Source organism: Pan troglodytes, chromosome 9, assembly GCF_028858775.2.
Source record: "Pan troglodytes isolate AG18354 chromosome 9, NHGRI_mPanTro3-v2.0_pri, whole genome shotgun sequence".
Taxonomy (NCBI): domain Eukaryota; kingdom Metazoa; phylum Chordata; class Mammalia; order Primates; family Hominidae; genus Pan; species Pan troglodytes.
In genome coordinates, this window is record NC_072407.2 from 94,820,411 (window position 1) to 94,836,306 (window position 15,896).

Below are 15,896 nucleotides of genomic sequence, written 5' to 3' on the forward strand. Positions count from 1 at the left end.
TCTTCTCATTTTCTTTTCTTTGTCTTTATACTCAAAGGGGTGATTCACTTATGAGAAACACCATTGGAAGAAAAGGTAGATATTTTTCATGTGGAACTTGTTTTGTATAAAGATTCAAACACATAAAACAAAATGATAAAATTACAGTATGAAATCTTTGGTGTGTAAGTTATTAAATATGAAATAATTATGTGTACAAGTAGCGATTACAACATTCTTTGTCAAGTATAACAAAAATTATATGTGCATATAAAAGTTAAGTAAGAAAGTACTGTTTCATAGTCTGAATCTAATCAGCTTAAACAACCCATTAATTGTTCAGGAACTCTAAAATCTTTAATGAGGTTTCTACTGTAGAATTTCAGTCATATGCAAATGAATCATTGGAATTCTTCATTATCATAAAAACAGAAGTTTTTTTAGTGATTTTTTACATCCCCAAAGTGGGATGTACCCCAACTGTGGTAGACAGGCTGAAACAATTTTTCAGGTTTTCTTTGTAAATTTTACTTTCTTTTAAGAATAATTCTTGAGACCATTCTGATTGTCATGGGGGATTGGAAAGTTACAGTTCCATACCACTTTTGCTTTTCCTTTAACTGGACTTGTTTCCCCACACTCAGTAAGCTGTTTGCCCCAGATATTTAAAAGTCAAATATTCTCATTTCTACACAGGTCTGATTACAACAACTTCAAGGAAATTGGATCGAGAACAGCAGGCAGAACATTTTCTGGAGGTAAGCACATAGAGGGAACTGAAATTCATTAAAACTGACTTTCACTAAACTTCTTTAACCTTCAACATAAACTACACCTTCAATATATTTGAACAGTGGGTATCAAAGTGAAGATATTTCTCTTGGGCCGCTATGTTCTGAATTTAGGGATTTCTAGTGTCTTCTTCTCAACATGCTCCTGTGTGCTGAGCCAGGGTGGCAGGGCAGCCTTTGCCTTTTGCTGAAGGCAATGGTGTATCACCGTCTCTGCCTTGACTTCAGGCCCTCGTGTCAATAATCAGAAAAGAAAGTTCAGGAGCAGAGCCCTGTGAGCCACTGGGGCCACAGATGTAAAAAGAGAAAGAGCGTCAGTGTACCATTTATGAGGAAGCTTTGCTTTCCTCTTTTCTTTTCGTGGGGAGAGAGTTGAGAAAAAGAAAGCTGCTGGTTGAGTCACTGCCAGAGATGACTATTGCTGAAACCATAAAATGGACTCCTTTAATTCATTAAGACAGAAACTGCAGCAAAATCAACTCTAAAAGTGTTATTTCTGGAGAGAGAATAAAAAGCTATGAGATGAGAAAATAAATATGAAAGAGCTTTGCAGAACATTCTTTCTTTAAGCATCGAGTGTCTTTATTGGGAAGCTTGAAGCCTGGGTAGTTTGTATGACACCGTGATTTAATTGTGACTGTGTGATATGAAACAGATGACGATGCTTAGAACTCAAGGCTCTGTTAAGGTTTTATAATGTGTCTATGCTTCTAAAATAATCTTTTAGTTCCTAAGAATCACTTTCTGGAATCCACTACCCCTCCTAACACATACACAAACACACATACACACACACACACACGTGCACATGCACACAAACACACCTTTCAAATCTGATGATAGAATCTCTTCTGGTCTACTCCTTTAAATTAGCTCACCAGTCATGATTTATTTAAAGAACACCGGACTAGGAATCAGGCTACCTGGGTCTTGAAGCTGCCCTGCTGTGAATAGCTTGAAGCTATTTAATTGCCTTGAACCTTAGTTTCCCCTACTATGAAATTTGGCAAACAATTACAATCCTTTATACCTCAAAAGATCACTCTTAGGATCAAACCTTCTGTTTTGTATCAACGTATTTTTAAAACTCTTAAAGCATTGGATATAATAAAGGATTATTATTATTATTATCATCATCATACAATACTATGATAATCCTTTTAAAACATTCCTATCATCTCATAAAGATAAAAGGCTCCAGGCTGCCAAAAAAAATAATTATAGTAATTCTTTTTTCAAAATCCTTTTAACAGGATGCAGTACCTACCTGGTCCAGAACTTAAATACATTTGCCAGAAAAATAAGACCTTATATTATATTCATGGGCTTCTTTCCTTTCCAGAAGACAGTGCAGGACACCTGGAAAGGCTGTGTTCTTAGATAGTTGAACCCATTACTTCCCAGAAGGAAGCAGGAAGGGTGTCTCATTATCTGAGGAGTCTGGCTGAGATCACTTATGGCCCGGTCCCTTGCAAGGTCGTCTCTGTCATCAGGAGGTTTGTGGTGCAGTGTGACTGTCACAGGACAGATCTATAGCAGAGCAAAGAGGAAGAGTATTTTCCAAGCATTTGAATTCACTCCCCAAAGAACCCTGAATGGATTCACATCTTCTACAGACTTACATAAATACTGAGTAATGTTTTAGTACCTTGGACTAACACAGATTGGGGTCTAGAATATCATTGATTAGTACAAGTTGAGTCTCCCCTTATCCAAAATGCTTGGGATGGGGTGGGAAGTATGAAGAGAAGTTAATAAATTAGTACAAACATATGGTGTGATACAAGACATAAGACTCAGTATTAAATAGATCATTAGGGTGACTAGAGTTTATAATAATATATTGCATATTTCAAAATAGCTAGAAGAATTAGAATGGTTCTAGCATAAAGAAGTAACAAATGTTTAAGATGATAGATAACCCAAGTACACTGATTTGACCTTTACAAGTACATGAATGTATTAAATTATCACATGTACCTTGAAACTATGTACATCTATTATGCATTGTTATAAAAAAAAATTTTTAAATGCTTGGGATTCGAAATGTTTAGTATTTTGGAATATTTTCGGTATTCTTAGTTGAGCATCCCTAATTCAAAAATCCAAAATTCAAAATGTTCCATTCAACATTTCCTTCGAGCATCATGTTGGCACTCAAGAAGTTTCAGATTTTTGAGCATTTTGGAATTTGGGTTTTCACATTAGGGATATTCAACTTGTATCTGGTATCATCTGCAGAGGGAAGTAGGACAGCATAGCAATTAACAACTTTATAGGGTTGTTGGGAGATTAAACTATAAAATACATGTAAAACATCCAGTCCAGTGGTGCTAAGTAGGTGCTTAGTAAAGTGTGGTTATCATTGTTGATTGTTGTGGTTTTAAGTATTATCACATGATGACATAATATCAGAAGCTTTCTAAAGATTTAACAGCACCTCCCCACTCCAGGAAAGGTAGAAGCTCCAGACCACTGAAATGCAGAAGGAGCCCCAGGTAGCAAGCCCTGGACTCACCTGGTGTACCAGGGACTGCCCTAAGTCCTGGGGACACAAAGTGAGCAGGAAGGATGGGGAAGCACATGGAAATGAATAAATGCTGTAACTTCAGAAAGAAGCTCTCTGAAGCCACTAAAAGAAAGTTCCATGATAGTGCCTGAAAGCGGGGGGTGACAGGCAACATTCAGTAGACTAGTAGACTTGTTTGCCATGGCATTTGATGACATGATGCTAAGATTCTGTTCAAGAAATAGAATCAAGACCACTGTGATGAAGAGTGTAAAGGCAGAGTGGGGATGGGAGCGGAGGTTATAGGAAAGCAGATTGGAAAGGCAAACAGAGGGGACTATGGTAAGGATTTTGAATTTTTCCTGAGTGCAGTGGAAAGCCTTTAAGCAGGGGTGACATGATGTGACTGCCATCATAAGTGATGGCCAGCTGCCCTGCTGGTCAGAGACAGGCTTGGGGTGGGGGCTGAGGGTGACCAGTGGCAGCAGGGAAATGTGGAAAGCTTCTATAGAGATCCAGGTGAGAGATGAGGGTGGTTTGAATGAGGGTAAGGGCAGTGGATCAAGTAGGTCTAACACAAATCCTATCATGATTTCAGCTAGCAACAGCACACTGGCTTTTCTGTGATCTTTAGAGTGAAGATTTTTAAACCACAGGTAATCAGAATCATACCAACTTGCCCTCCAGCAACCTCGTTGCCCTATCCAGCTCCCAAGCTCGCCACACACACCATTTCATTTAATAAATCTGCTAAGGCTTTCAGAAACCAGTTCAATCTCAATCTCTCTCTCTCTTTGTCCTCTCTCTCTTTTTCTCTCTCTTATGCACACTGTCTTACTCTCACTCCCTAAAATTGTACAATTTTGGCCACATTTTTTCTTCTATATGACATTGCTGCAGGAGTTTGAACATTTCTTTTTTTTCCCTAAATAGACCATAGAAGGAACGTTACTTTAACTTAGTCCTGCAAAAAATAAGTGAAATGGTATCACTGAGAATGTAGAATAGAGTTGTCTGTTATACACAAAATTTTGAAACTGCTGATATATTTTGTGACTTGTAAGGCCTAGGTGTGGGTAATTAACCTCCTGGAGAGTGTTTAATTGCCGAGATAACCTTATGCTCCTCTTAAACTCATATTAACCTTCTGGCTCTATTTCATATCTGTCCTTCCCAATAAAATAAAATTGACTCTTCTTGAAAGGACCCATTTCGAAGCTGACCTGGCAGGTACACTGCGAATAGATAACCAGGAGGACATTAATGATTTCTTGGTAGTTTGCTATTCCCATGGTAGAAAGCACTTTAGTTGTATACTGCTGACACTCCATCTATACATTGGTTTAAGATATTTAGCTTGATGGTGTATGGGCTGCAAGGGTTTTTCAGTCTGTAGAGCATTTGCCTAAAATCTGTTACTATAAAAGGAGGGTTGTCATTATCAGAATCCAAAGACTTGCTAAAGCAACAAGAGCAGCAAAGAACTGTAGGCAAATTCACAAGTACAGCTTATACTTCTTCAGTGAATTCTAAGTGTTAACTCTTGCCTGGTTTGGAAGTCTGTTATGTGAAAATATTGGCCTGATCATCTCTTCCTACCATAAAATGCAAAAATGTAGAATTTTTAGCTCATTTGTTCAAAGTCGTATACCTTCCTTGATACCCAGTTATGATTATAGTGGAGATAGAAGACTAATTCCAGCATACAGATGCCAAGAGTTGATAATGGACACGTAAATGAAACAGTGAATTAACGTTTTAGTTTTTTGGTTGTGACTTTAGCTCTGATTACTTCATTATCAGAGAAGGCAGCTGTGAAACAGGAAATAAATGCACTAACTCTGTCTTATTATATAATCACTTGTATGGATTGTGTTTTTTTGTTGTTTTGGGTGGGTGTTTTTGGTTTTCTTTCCTTGTTTTTTACCTATGAGATGTTTAAGCTCCCTGTGGGCATGCAACTTGATTTATCAAGACAGTGAATTAAGGTAGTGTGGGAAAGCTCAGATGTTAAATTCAGGTATGCCTGTGATTGTATTTTGGTACTGTTCACAGAGCTTAGATGGGCTATTGAACCTCTCTGGATCCCCTTTCTCTCATCTGTAAAGTGGGGATAACAATTCCTACCATAGGGTTGGTATAAAGAGTAGATTAAATGACAGGTGAAGCATGCTCAGGACGCTGTCTGTTAGACAGTACATGTTCCGTGAATGGTAGCCGTGGTCAGCATGGAATGTCTTAGTCATCTCTGTATACAAGCATCTGTTTGGCACTCAGGAAACAAGGGACGCTTAATAAGTGTGTGAATGAATGCTTACATTAAGAGACGTTATTTCACTCCTCAATGAGACCTTGAAGGGGAGAGAATTAACATGCAAGACAGAGCATGGACGTAGAGACAGGAAGAAGGCATGCTCGGCTTCTTTTCATCTGCATGAGCGTTGCCAAGTTAAATTAACTTTGATCCTCCTTTTCTTCATCTGGAAAATGGGGTTAATAAACTTGCCTCACAGATAAACTGCATGGAAGGCCTGGCACACAGAGATGCTGGTCACCTATTGCTTGCCCTTTCCCTCTTTTCCATCTCCTTCCTCCTCCCCTTGTCCTCCACAAACACACTGCCAGTTCCCTTTCTTTTCCTGGACTGGCTCCAGCAGTTTGAAAAGCTTATAGCACTTCGATTATTCTTGAAAGATACATCTACTTAAATAATCCTATAGTCCTGGCTTAATTATGTGTGAATCTTTATCTCGCTTGCTGAAGAGTATTATTTGCCTCCCTTTTGATCTTGAAATGCTTCTGTGTTCAGGGCTGGATGGGGATGGTTCTGATAAAAGTCTCCCAAAGAGAACACAGAGAGTGTTTTTATTTGCAAATCAAAAAAAAAATTAAAAAGAAGATGACAAGGCCCAGTAACCAGTGTAAAGACAGTGGATGAGCAATTATGTCGTATGTATGCATAGAATTTGGAACAGCCCAGAGAATGTGGTTAAATGTAATAGTGAAGTCAGTATGAATAACAGATTACAGAGGAATAGACTAGATCCATAGGAATGTATATTATTTAGTATCTGTCTTTTTTAACAAACTCATCCATTGTCCTCTGTAACATACAACTCATGTGAATATTTTTTCTTCCTGTCTGAAGTTCTCATCCCTTTTTATAGTTTTATTTTCTGAGGGAAAAAATATTGTTCTTTATTAAGTTTTTATAACATTTTCTCTTGCCTTAGGATGCAAATTGATTTCTTTGCTGAGAGCACACCCTTAACAGCTTCTTTCTTTGGTAAAGCATCTGCTTTTAAAATGATGATAATTTCTGGTAGAGAAGAACTGCAGGCTCATTTCAACCCATTAAACAGTCCACAGTTTCATAATTTAACTTCAAGAAAAATGGAAGTTTCTCTTCTTAGGCATCTCTTTCTGCCACCCTCAGAGAACTCTACAGGAAGTATCCATGGGCCCTCAAAAAATGGTATGTCTGTGCATAAAAATAGCAGCATGGAGCAGGCATCAGCGTCAGAAGGAGAGTTGATGACACCTTCTGTGCTCCAGAGCTCCCAGGAGGCACCACACACAATTAATGCCCTGTGACACAGCTGCCGACCTCTTTCCACTCATTCCTTCCATTCTCTCATTTGTTCACATTCTTATTCTTATTGTATCAACCTCGATAGTTAATAGATATGCACTCTTTCTGTTTTTACTTCCTTTCATAAAAGCTTTATCGAATGACTGTTCAAGGCCTGGCATTGGGCCAAGTACTAAGGTTTTCTTCTTAGAATTAGTGTGTTTTTCCCACTGGACATTTTTTCCTTTGACTTTCACAGTAAGGTCTCCTAGAGTACTAAACTGCAGATCAAGTAGGGAGCTACTTTCATTAGCTGCTGTCTTGGCATCAAGAAACTGTTATTAATTCGTATATTCCTAACTGTGCTCTCACGTTATATAGATACAGAAACTGAGACCTAGAAAAGAGGAGAGTGATCCAAGGTCATACAACTACTTCATGGCAGTACCCAGGATAGGTCTTTCTCTCTTTATGGAACAAATATGGCTACCAATATCCATCAGCTTATTGAAATGTGGCAAATTGAATCATCTTTTCTCGCTCTCATTTTGTAATAATGGATTGACCCAGGTGTCAAGTTAACCCAGCCTCAAGGATCAGTCTCTATGCATCTGAAGAGCAGGTTTTCTCTTATACTCTGGTTGTCCATCCACCACCCCCTCAGCTAATCCTCAGAGCCCAATACTCTGGCCTGCCCCATCCACCCAGCTCTGGACAAGGCTCACTCTGCTGCTGGGCCGTGCCCTGAGCTCCAAGACCAAGCCCATCTGAGAGGATGCTGTGTCCACATGGTGGGTACCAGCTTGGACTCAGCAGAGGAGTAACTGCAAAGCACGTATTATGGGCTGAATTGTGCACCACCTCCCACCACCAAAATCCATGTGTTAAAATCCTAACCTCCAGTAACTCAGAATGTGACTGGATTTGGAAAGAAGAGTCTTTAAAGAGGTCATTAAATTAAAATGAGGTCACTGGGAAGAGCCCTAATCCAATATGGCTGACTAATGTCCTTATAAGAAGAGGAAATTTGGACACAGATATGTACAGAGGGAAGGCCATTTGAAGAGAGAGGGAGAAGATAGCTGTCTGTACAAGCCAAGGAGAGAGGTGTTGTAAGAAACCAAGCCCTGTCATTACCTTCTCAGATTCCTAGCCTCCAGAACTGTGAAAAAACAAATTTCTGTCATTTCAGGCACTTTAGTCTATGTTCCTCGGTTATGCAGCCCTAGGAGACCAGTAAGCAGCCAGATTTCATCAACTGGCCTGTCCCTGCCCCTCCTCACACCACCACCTCACAAGGCTATGCACATGCATCAGACTTTATTAGGGACTGCAGCAACTACAATACAGTAGAAAAACCTCTGTCTAAATTTGAGGGTTCCCGTGCTTCATGCTCCATATTCCAAGGGACAATTATCCTCCAAGTTAAAACTCTCCACAGAAGGCCCTCTTGTGGCATACATGGGTTCCTAACTCCTTCCCTGCCTTCAAGTTTCTAGCTTCCTGAGTGCCTCCTTCCTCCATTCTTCTCAGTGAGTGTTGCCAGCGTACCTTTCTCAGAAATCCCAGTGTTTTACCTACAAGAATGCTTCTTGCCCAGGAACAAACCCCTCCTAAGCAGATTTTTTTAAATTCATGTCATTCTTAAATAATCCCCCCAAAAGGTTTTAGTAGGCTAGTTAGGGATGGCCATTGACATTCCAAGTCTAGCTAAACAAGGAGTGGTGATGGTGGTCGTGTGATGGTGGTGGTGATGGTGATGGTGTGATGGTGGTGGTGATGATGGTAGTGTGATGGTGTTGGTGTTGGTGGTGGTGGTGATGGTGGTGGTGGTGATGGTGGTAGTGGTGGTGGTGGTGATGGTGGTGGTGTGATGGTGGTGTGATGGTGGTGGTGGTATGATAGTGGTGTGATGGTGGTGGTGGTGATGGTGGTGGTGTGATAGTGGTGTTGGTGGTGGTGTGATGGTGTGATGGTGGTGGTGGTGGTGATGGTGGTGGTGCGATGGTGGTGTGATGGTGATGGTGGTGGTGTGATGTGGTGGTGTGATGGTGGTGGTGGTGGTGTGATGGTGGTGGTGTGATGGTGGTGGTGATGGTGGGTGATGGTGGTGGTGTGATGGTGGTGGTGGTGATGGTGGTGGTGGTGGTGTGATGGTGGTGCGATGGTGGTGTGATGGTGATGGTGATGGTGATGGTGGTGGTGTGATGTGGTGTGATGGTGGTGGTGGTGGTGTGATGGTGGTGGTGTGATGGTGGTGGTGAAGGTGGTGGTGATGGTGGGTGATGTCGGTGGTGTGATGGTGGTGGTGGTGATGGTGGGTGGTGCTGTGATGGTGGTGGTGATGGTGGTGGTGGTTATGGTGGTGGTGATGGTGATGTGATGGTGGTGAAGGTGGTGGTGTGTTGGTGGTGGTGTGATGGTGGTGGTGGTGGTGTGTTGGTGGTGGTGTGATGGTGACGTGATGGTGGTGGTGGTGATGGTGGTGGTGTGATGGTGGTGATGGTGGTGGTGGTGATGGTGGTGGTGTGATGGTGATGGTGGTGTGATGGTGGTGGTGATGGTGGTGGTGTGATGGCGGTGTGATGGTGGTGGTGATGGTGGTGGTGTGATGGTGGTGATGGTGTGTTGGTGGTGTGATGGTGGTGGTGTGATGGTGGTGTGATGGTGGTGTGATGGTGGTCGTGATGGTGGTGGTGTGATGGTGGTGGTGTGATGGTGTGGTGATCATGGTCGTGTGATGGTGGTGTGATGGTGGTGGTGTGATGGTGGTGGTGTGATGGTGTTTGTGGTGGTGGTGTTGTGATGGTGGTGGTGATGGTGGTGGTGTGATGGTGGTGGTGGTGGTGGTGGTGTGATGGTGGTGGTGGTGATGGTGGTGTGATGGTGGTTATGTTGGTGGTGGTGTGATGGTGGTGGTGTGATGGTGGTGTTGGTGGTGTGATGGTGGTGTGATGGTGTGATGGTGGTGCTGTGATGGCGTTGGTGGTGGTGTGATGGTGGTGGTGTGATGGTGTGATGGTGATGGTGTGATGGTGTGGTGATCATGGTGTGATGGTGGTGGTGGTGGTGGTGTGATGGTGGTAGTGTGATGGTGTGATGGTGTGATGCTGGTGATGTGATGGTGTGGTGATCATGGTGGTGTGATGGTGTGATGATGGTGGTGTGATGGTGGTGATGGTGGTGGTGTGATGGTGGTGGTGATGGTGGTGGTGTGATGGTGGTGGTGTGATAGTGGTGGTGGTGGTGTGATGGTGGTGATGGTGGTGGTGTGATGATGGTGTGTTGGTGGTGGTGATGGTGGTGTGATGGTGGTGGTGTGATGGTGCTGTGATGGTGGTTGTGTTGGTGGTGGTGTGATGGTGGTGTAATGGTGGTGGTGTGATGGTGGTGTTGGTGTGATGATGGTGGTGTGATGGTGGTGGTGTGATGGTGGTGTGATGGTGGTGGTGTGATGGTGTGGTGATCGTGGTGGTGTGATGGTGTGATGGTGGTGGTGTGATGGTGGTGTGATGGTGGTGTGATGGTGTGATGGTGGTGGTGTGATGGTGTGGTGATCGTGGTGGTGTGATGGTGGTGTTGGTGGTGGTGTTGGTGGTGGTGTGATGGTGGTGTGATGGTGTGGTGATCGTGGTGGTGTGATGGTGGTGTGATCGTGGTGGTGTTGGTGGTGGTGTGATGGTGGTGTGATGGTGGTGGTGTGATGGTGGTGGGTGATGGTGCTGTGATGGTGTGATGGTGGTGGTGATGGTGGTGGTGTGATGGTGGTGGTGTTGGTGGTGGTGTGATGGTGGTGGTGATGGTGGTGGTGTGATGGTGGTAGTGATGGTGGTGGTGTGATGGTGGTGGTGGTGTGATGGTGGTGGTGATGGTGGTGGTTTGATGGTGGTGGTGTGATGGTGGTGATTGTGGTGTGGTAGTTGTGATGGTGATGGTGGTGGCAGTGATGGTGATGGTGGTGGTGGTGGAGGAGATGACAGTTGTGACTATAGTGGTGGCAGTGGTGATGATGGAGATGAGGGTGGTAGTGACGACTGTGATGGTGGAGATGGTGTTAATGGTGGTGGTGGTAGTAATGGTGGCATGCTTATAAGATGGGAGTGAGGTTTACTATTCCTAATTTTACAGAACTGTCCAGGTTAGTATGGGCCCTTAAGAATAATCCTTTCTGAGATCTTCCCACCAGTATAAATTGCAGATGTACCACTTAAATTTCCCTATTATCTGAAGAGTAAATATTGAATCTGATGCAGAAAAACAAACCTTTCAGAGCAAATATTAATTCTCAGAGCTAGTACATTCAAAACAGAGATTACAAGATGCCATGGGTCTGGGTAGGTCAGTAATTCAGAGGAGCAGCATGTGTGGGAGTGGTGGGGATGTGGACGGGGAGGAACAGTGGATTCTACCTGCCCCTTCTTCTAAAGAGGCACAGCCAGCAGCAGGTGTGGAAGCAGGTAGGCCCAGTATCAGCAGGAAGTCTTAATTTGTTTCCCCCAAAAAAAATCACATTTACATTCCACATCTCTCTATATTACATGTTGACAACTCCATCATTTTTTTTTAAACACTGTCAGCCAACGAACCCCTTTTTGCAACATTTGATAGAAAGGAAGACTTCTAACTTGCCTCATAATTTGTAATCCTCTCAGAATGAAGTAAGTAATTCACATATTTTGTGGGATGTAATTAGTTTCTTATCTTCCCTTCACCTCATGTCTTTAAAAATGTACCCATCTTTTAAAATGTGCCTATAAAAATAAATGAGAAATGAGCCTATGGCTGAGTCTTAAGAGACTCTGTTGACATTGGAAATTACCACATATGAAGACTTGGTTGGGATCTCAGCTGAACATTGTCTGCACAGGCATTTCTATCTGAGCCAAGGAACGGAAGGGTGCTGTGGATCTTTGGGGTACCTCAAGTTGTGTGAGCATCTCATCTGGCAGTAGCTCTTCACTTTTTAACTTTGCTTTTCTGTGCTCCTGGTTGACCTACTCATTAATAAGCTGCAGGCAAACACTTATATATATTGGGAGACTGGTCTGGAATAAGTCTTTGATTCCATAAATAGCCACCTCTAATTTACCTGTTTGTGAAAGGTTGTGTTTGTTTTGTTTCTCCTTAAACCTGAACACTAATTAGTAGAGCAGCGGTAGATGAAACCAGTTCACTTGGATCTAGGGAGGTCCTTCCACCCAGTGGCTCCGCCTGGCAATGGAAATGAGCCAGTTTTGACTGCTCCGCTCACCCATGGTGCACAGGCAGATAATTGCTTTGGGCAGGTCACAGCTTGTTGAGCTGTGCACACAGGCCTTAGGGAGCTGAGACTCTGCTTTGTTTTCACTTGTGAATGGGAACGTGGTGCTATGTTGCTGCTTCCTTTTAGTCTTCTGAGCCAAGCAGCTGTAATAGCCTCAACCTCTGGCTGAGTTCTGGGGGTTGGTGGGAGGGAGCCTATTACCCTGAAGGGTTGGTATTGCACAACTGGCTTCTACCTTCTTAGAGAAGAGGTTGGGAGTTTCCTGCATGGCTCTGAACAATCATGAGAACTCCTGACTGTGAATCCCCCATCCTAGGAGCCCAGACTGGCTTCTTCCCCGTAGTGCAATGATGGTAAATTGACTCTCTGCCCTTTACTTCCATAGCTCCTTTTCCTTCTTTCCTTTGTGTTGCTTTCCTAGTTTATTTTATGGCACACACTCTCTGAGCTACAGAATGATCTGTCCAGTCTAATTTTATCGAGGCCTTCAGAAACCACTGAAGCTCATGCCTAATGTCAGATGTGTTTGACCCAGTTGAGGACTTCAAATCTGTCTGTGGGAAAATTTAAAATGTAATGACAGCAAGTTTAAAATATGGAATTCAACTCAAGTGCTTCTATTAATAATCAGGAAAAACTACTTTGGCATGCTTCCTGCCTGCAGCAGACAGCTTTGTTCAAATGAGCTGTTGTTTCAAGACCTTTCAAGTGCCTTGCTTTTGTGGCAAACTGGGGGCTACCAACCTCATCTATTTTGTGGCAATACTGGTTTACTGAAATACCAAGAGAGTTGTCAGCGTAAGGATGCAGAACATTGTCATGAAAATAAGTCAGGAGAGCCCTGCACGTCAGAGCCAAGGAAAATAGTGTAGAATCTTGGAACAATGCCAGCCTTCAAAATTGGGAAAACCTATAATAAGTTTGGTTGTTTAATTTTGGGGAGTGTAGAACTGTAAGGATGTTACACAATTATTCAATCAAACAGTGAAAAAAAATCTCTTATAAGACACTGTCCTAATTGTGATCATCCCTTTACATTTATATCAAACTAATATATTATAAATGTAGATAGAGATGGTTAATGCACAAGATATGGAGACAGACATAGTAACTCACTAGCTGTGTGACCTAGAGCCAAATTACTTAATCTAAACCTCCGTCTCTTTACCTATAAAATTGGGACAATAATAATACCTTTATAAGATTTGGTGAGGATATTTACATTGCACATGCATTGCACATGTTAAGTGTTTAATATGTTAGCTATTATAATTAGAAGCTTTAAAATTTTCCATGTGATTCCTGAAGCAGTCATCTTGTGACAAAATTCAGAACACTTAAGGCCTTGTATTATGCATTGTATTTATAGTTTGGTTCATAGTTGTTGAATATACTTATGATACTTTAATAAGATAGCATCTATGAATGAGCCTACAGAAGTTCCTGGCACATGGTATGCACTCAAAAATATGTTAATTTTTTTGGCCCTTTTCTGAAGAAAATCCCAAAAGCTTAGAGATTTATCAGCTTCCGCTGGCCACCATCCACTTAAATAAGCTGTAAACATGTAAGTTGCAATAGCTTATTCTCCTAAGACAGGCTAATGAGTCAACCGTGGGTCTGGCATTGCTATGATGAAGGTCATTAGATCTCTACTATTGGATCCACAGTCTTTCTCTCTGGCTTTCTAAACCAGTATCCAATAGGTAGACCGAGGCACCCAAGCTCCAATAATAGAGCAGTAGCATTTCCAAGCATCCAGGAGCTCCATAAATTAGTCTTACGACTAGGATGGGACAAATAACTAATTTCCCCAGGCCAGCCATGTTCAGGCCTATGCAGCCTTATCACTAACCCCTAAGCTTTCTCCCGGAATCATAACCCCTTTAAGGTCTTAAATTGTGTTTATTTGTTAATGCAGTCAATGTGTTTAACATTTAGACATCTAATGGGAATTTTTTTATGTTTCATTCAGATGTCAAAACCTCAATCGTGTAGAAATACGAAACTGGATGTGACTGTGTAGGAGATGTTCGATGGAGGTAGCCCACAGCATGGTTAATATTCAGCAGCAGATATCATCATTTGAAAATCATTGCCCTGGGTAGTTTCAAACTCCGCCTCTCCTTTAGGCTATTCTTAGCTTCATTAGCAAGCTGCAAGATGAGCTCCACTGAGATTTCTAATCCTCTGTCTTCCTGGCCCTACCTTTAGTGAAGGTCACCCATAGGAGGAAGGGTCAGATTACTCCGCTTTGTACCCCAGCACCTAAAACAATGCCAGGGATGTAATAGGCACTTGATGAATGTTGGCTGAGTGGAAGTTTAGGGCTCCAGGTAATCCACAACCCAGGTAATCCATGCTTTGCAGGATATAGTGATATGTACTGTCCAGAGATCCACAAAATATACACTAAGCACACAGAGGAGGCACCTAGGTGGGAAGTTTGAGGAGCCCTTGGGGTGCCAGCTGATATGCAGAACAGGGAAGGGCTTTCTCCTACGGCATCCCAGTCTGTACTGAGGTGGCTTGCCAACCCCAGCTCCTGTTTGGAGCCTAAAAGCAGTTCCTAAATCACATTACCTCCGATCATCCTCGGGAGATCATAAATACATAATTCAGAAGAAAGATCTTAGATTTTTCATGAGGTACCCATTATAATTCCTGGCATGCCACTCTAGAGTTTTAAAGATGCTGATAAGTCTTAAAATTAGATGTAGGGCTAAGCTCCAGGCTAACGTATACCTTGCTATTATGTAATTGAAATAAAATCTACTTATAGGTGTCTACTTTCAAAAAAAATAGAAAAATGTTAATATTTTAAAAAATGTATAAGTACTCATTAGTAGCCCTCTTAAGAAGCTTCACAAAGACAAAGCACTTTAAACTAAGCAACCAGTACCACAAAGTAGACTGACCGATCCAGTGTTCTGACTTTCCCCATATTGAGAGAGGCTTAATTTGTTCTTGCTTTGTTTTTGAATTGAAGGCTATGAAAGCAAATTTTGATCCCATAGGATACCAAATGACTGAGATTTTCTCTTCATGGTATATGGCATTCTTCTTGTCACTGCAAATAACTTTGGCAAAGTCTCAACTTTGCATGTCCCATCTTTGCCCTCCAAGGCCTAAGAACCCCTTCTCATTAGGTGAAAAAGTCAGAAAGGCTGCAGTCAAATTTAAAGCAATATTACAGCCTTGTTGGCAGGGAGACATAACCGCAGCAGACAGACTCTTGAGGTATGCAGGAATTAGAGATGCGCTTGTTTGGTATCAGCCAGAACAGAATGGGATTTTTTATTTAGCATTTTTTACAACAGAAGGTGTTGTTCTGTCTCTATCAGCAGTAGCCAGGGCATGCTTGCTTCACCTCTGAATGAAGAATTACAAATATCTCTGTGCAAGGCCGTGACAGACCCATAATGTGTGCTTTGATACATGCACAAAACCATTTACCCGTCTTCAAAAATGATGCTTCCAGAAGCAATTCATTTAAAAGTTCCTGTCATGCCACAAGGACATCAACATGTATGGAAGAGTGAACTCAGTTTCTCATGGTGTAAAGCAAGTACACACCTAGGTGAAAGGGAGAAAAAGCCTATTCCAAAACTCCTCTTTTAGAAATTACATAGTGCCCATGGTAGGATTTTTTAAAATACAATTATTTCCAATTATAGAAATATGAGAATCATGTAACTATGATCATATATGATACATGTTCATTGTAAGAAAATTTAACAAAAACAGAGAAGACAAAGATAAATGAATAAAAACATTTAATAA

The 15,896-nt window shown here is 42.0% G+C and overlaps 1 protein-coding gene across 6 annotated transcripts in view; it reads left to right on the forward strand.

The window, feature by feature from the left end:
• Window positions 1-15,896, forward strand: part of FAT3 (FAT atypical cadherin 3) — a 677,141-nt gene that overhangs the window by 475,811 nt on the left and 185,434 nt on the right. For all 6 annotated transcript variants that reach the window (XM_016921780.4, XM_009423966.5, XM_054662602.2 and 3 more), the window contains one exon: window positions 676-737. In XM_016921780.4, the coding sequence (XP_016777269.4) occupies window positions 676-737 (62 nt within the window). The remainder of the gene's footprint in view (window positions 1-675; window positions 738-15,896) is intronic.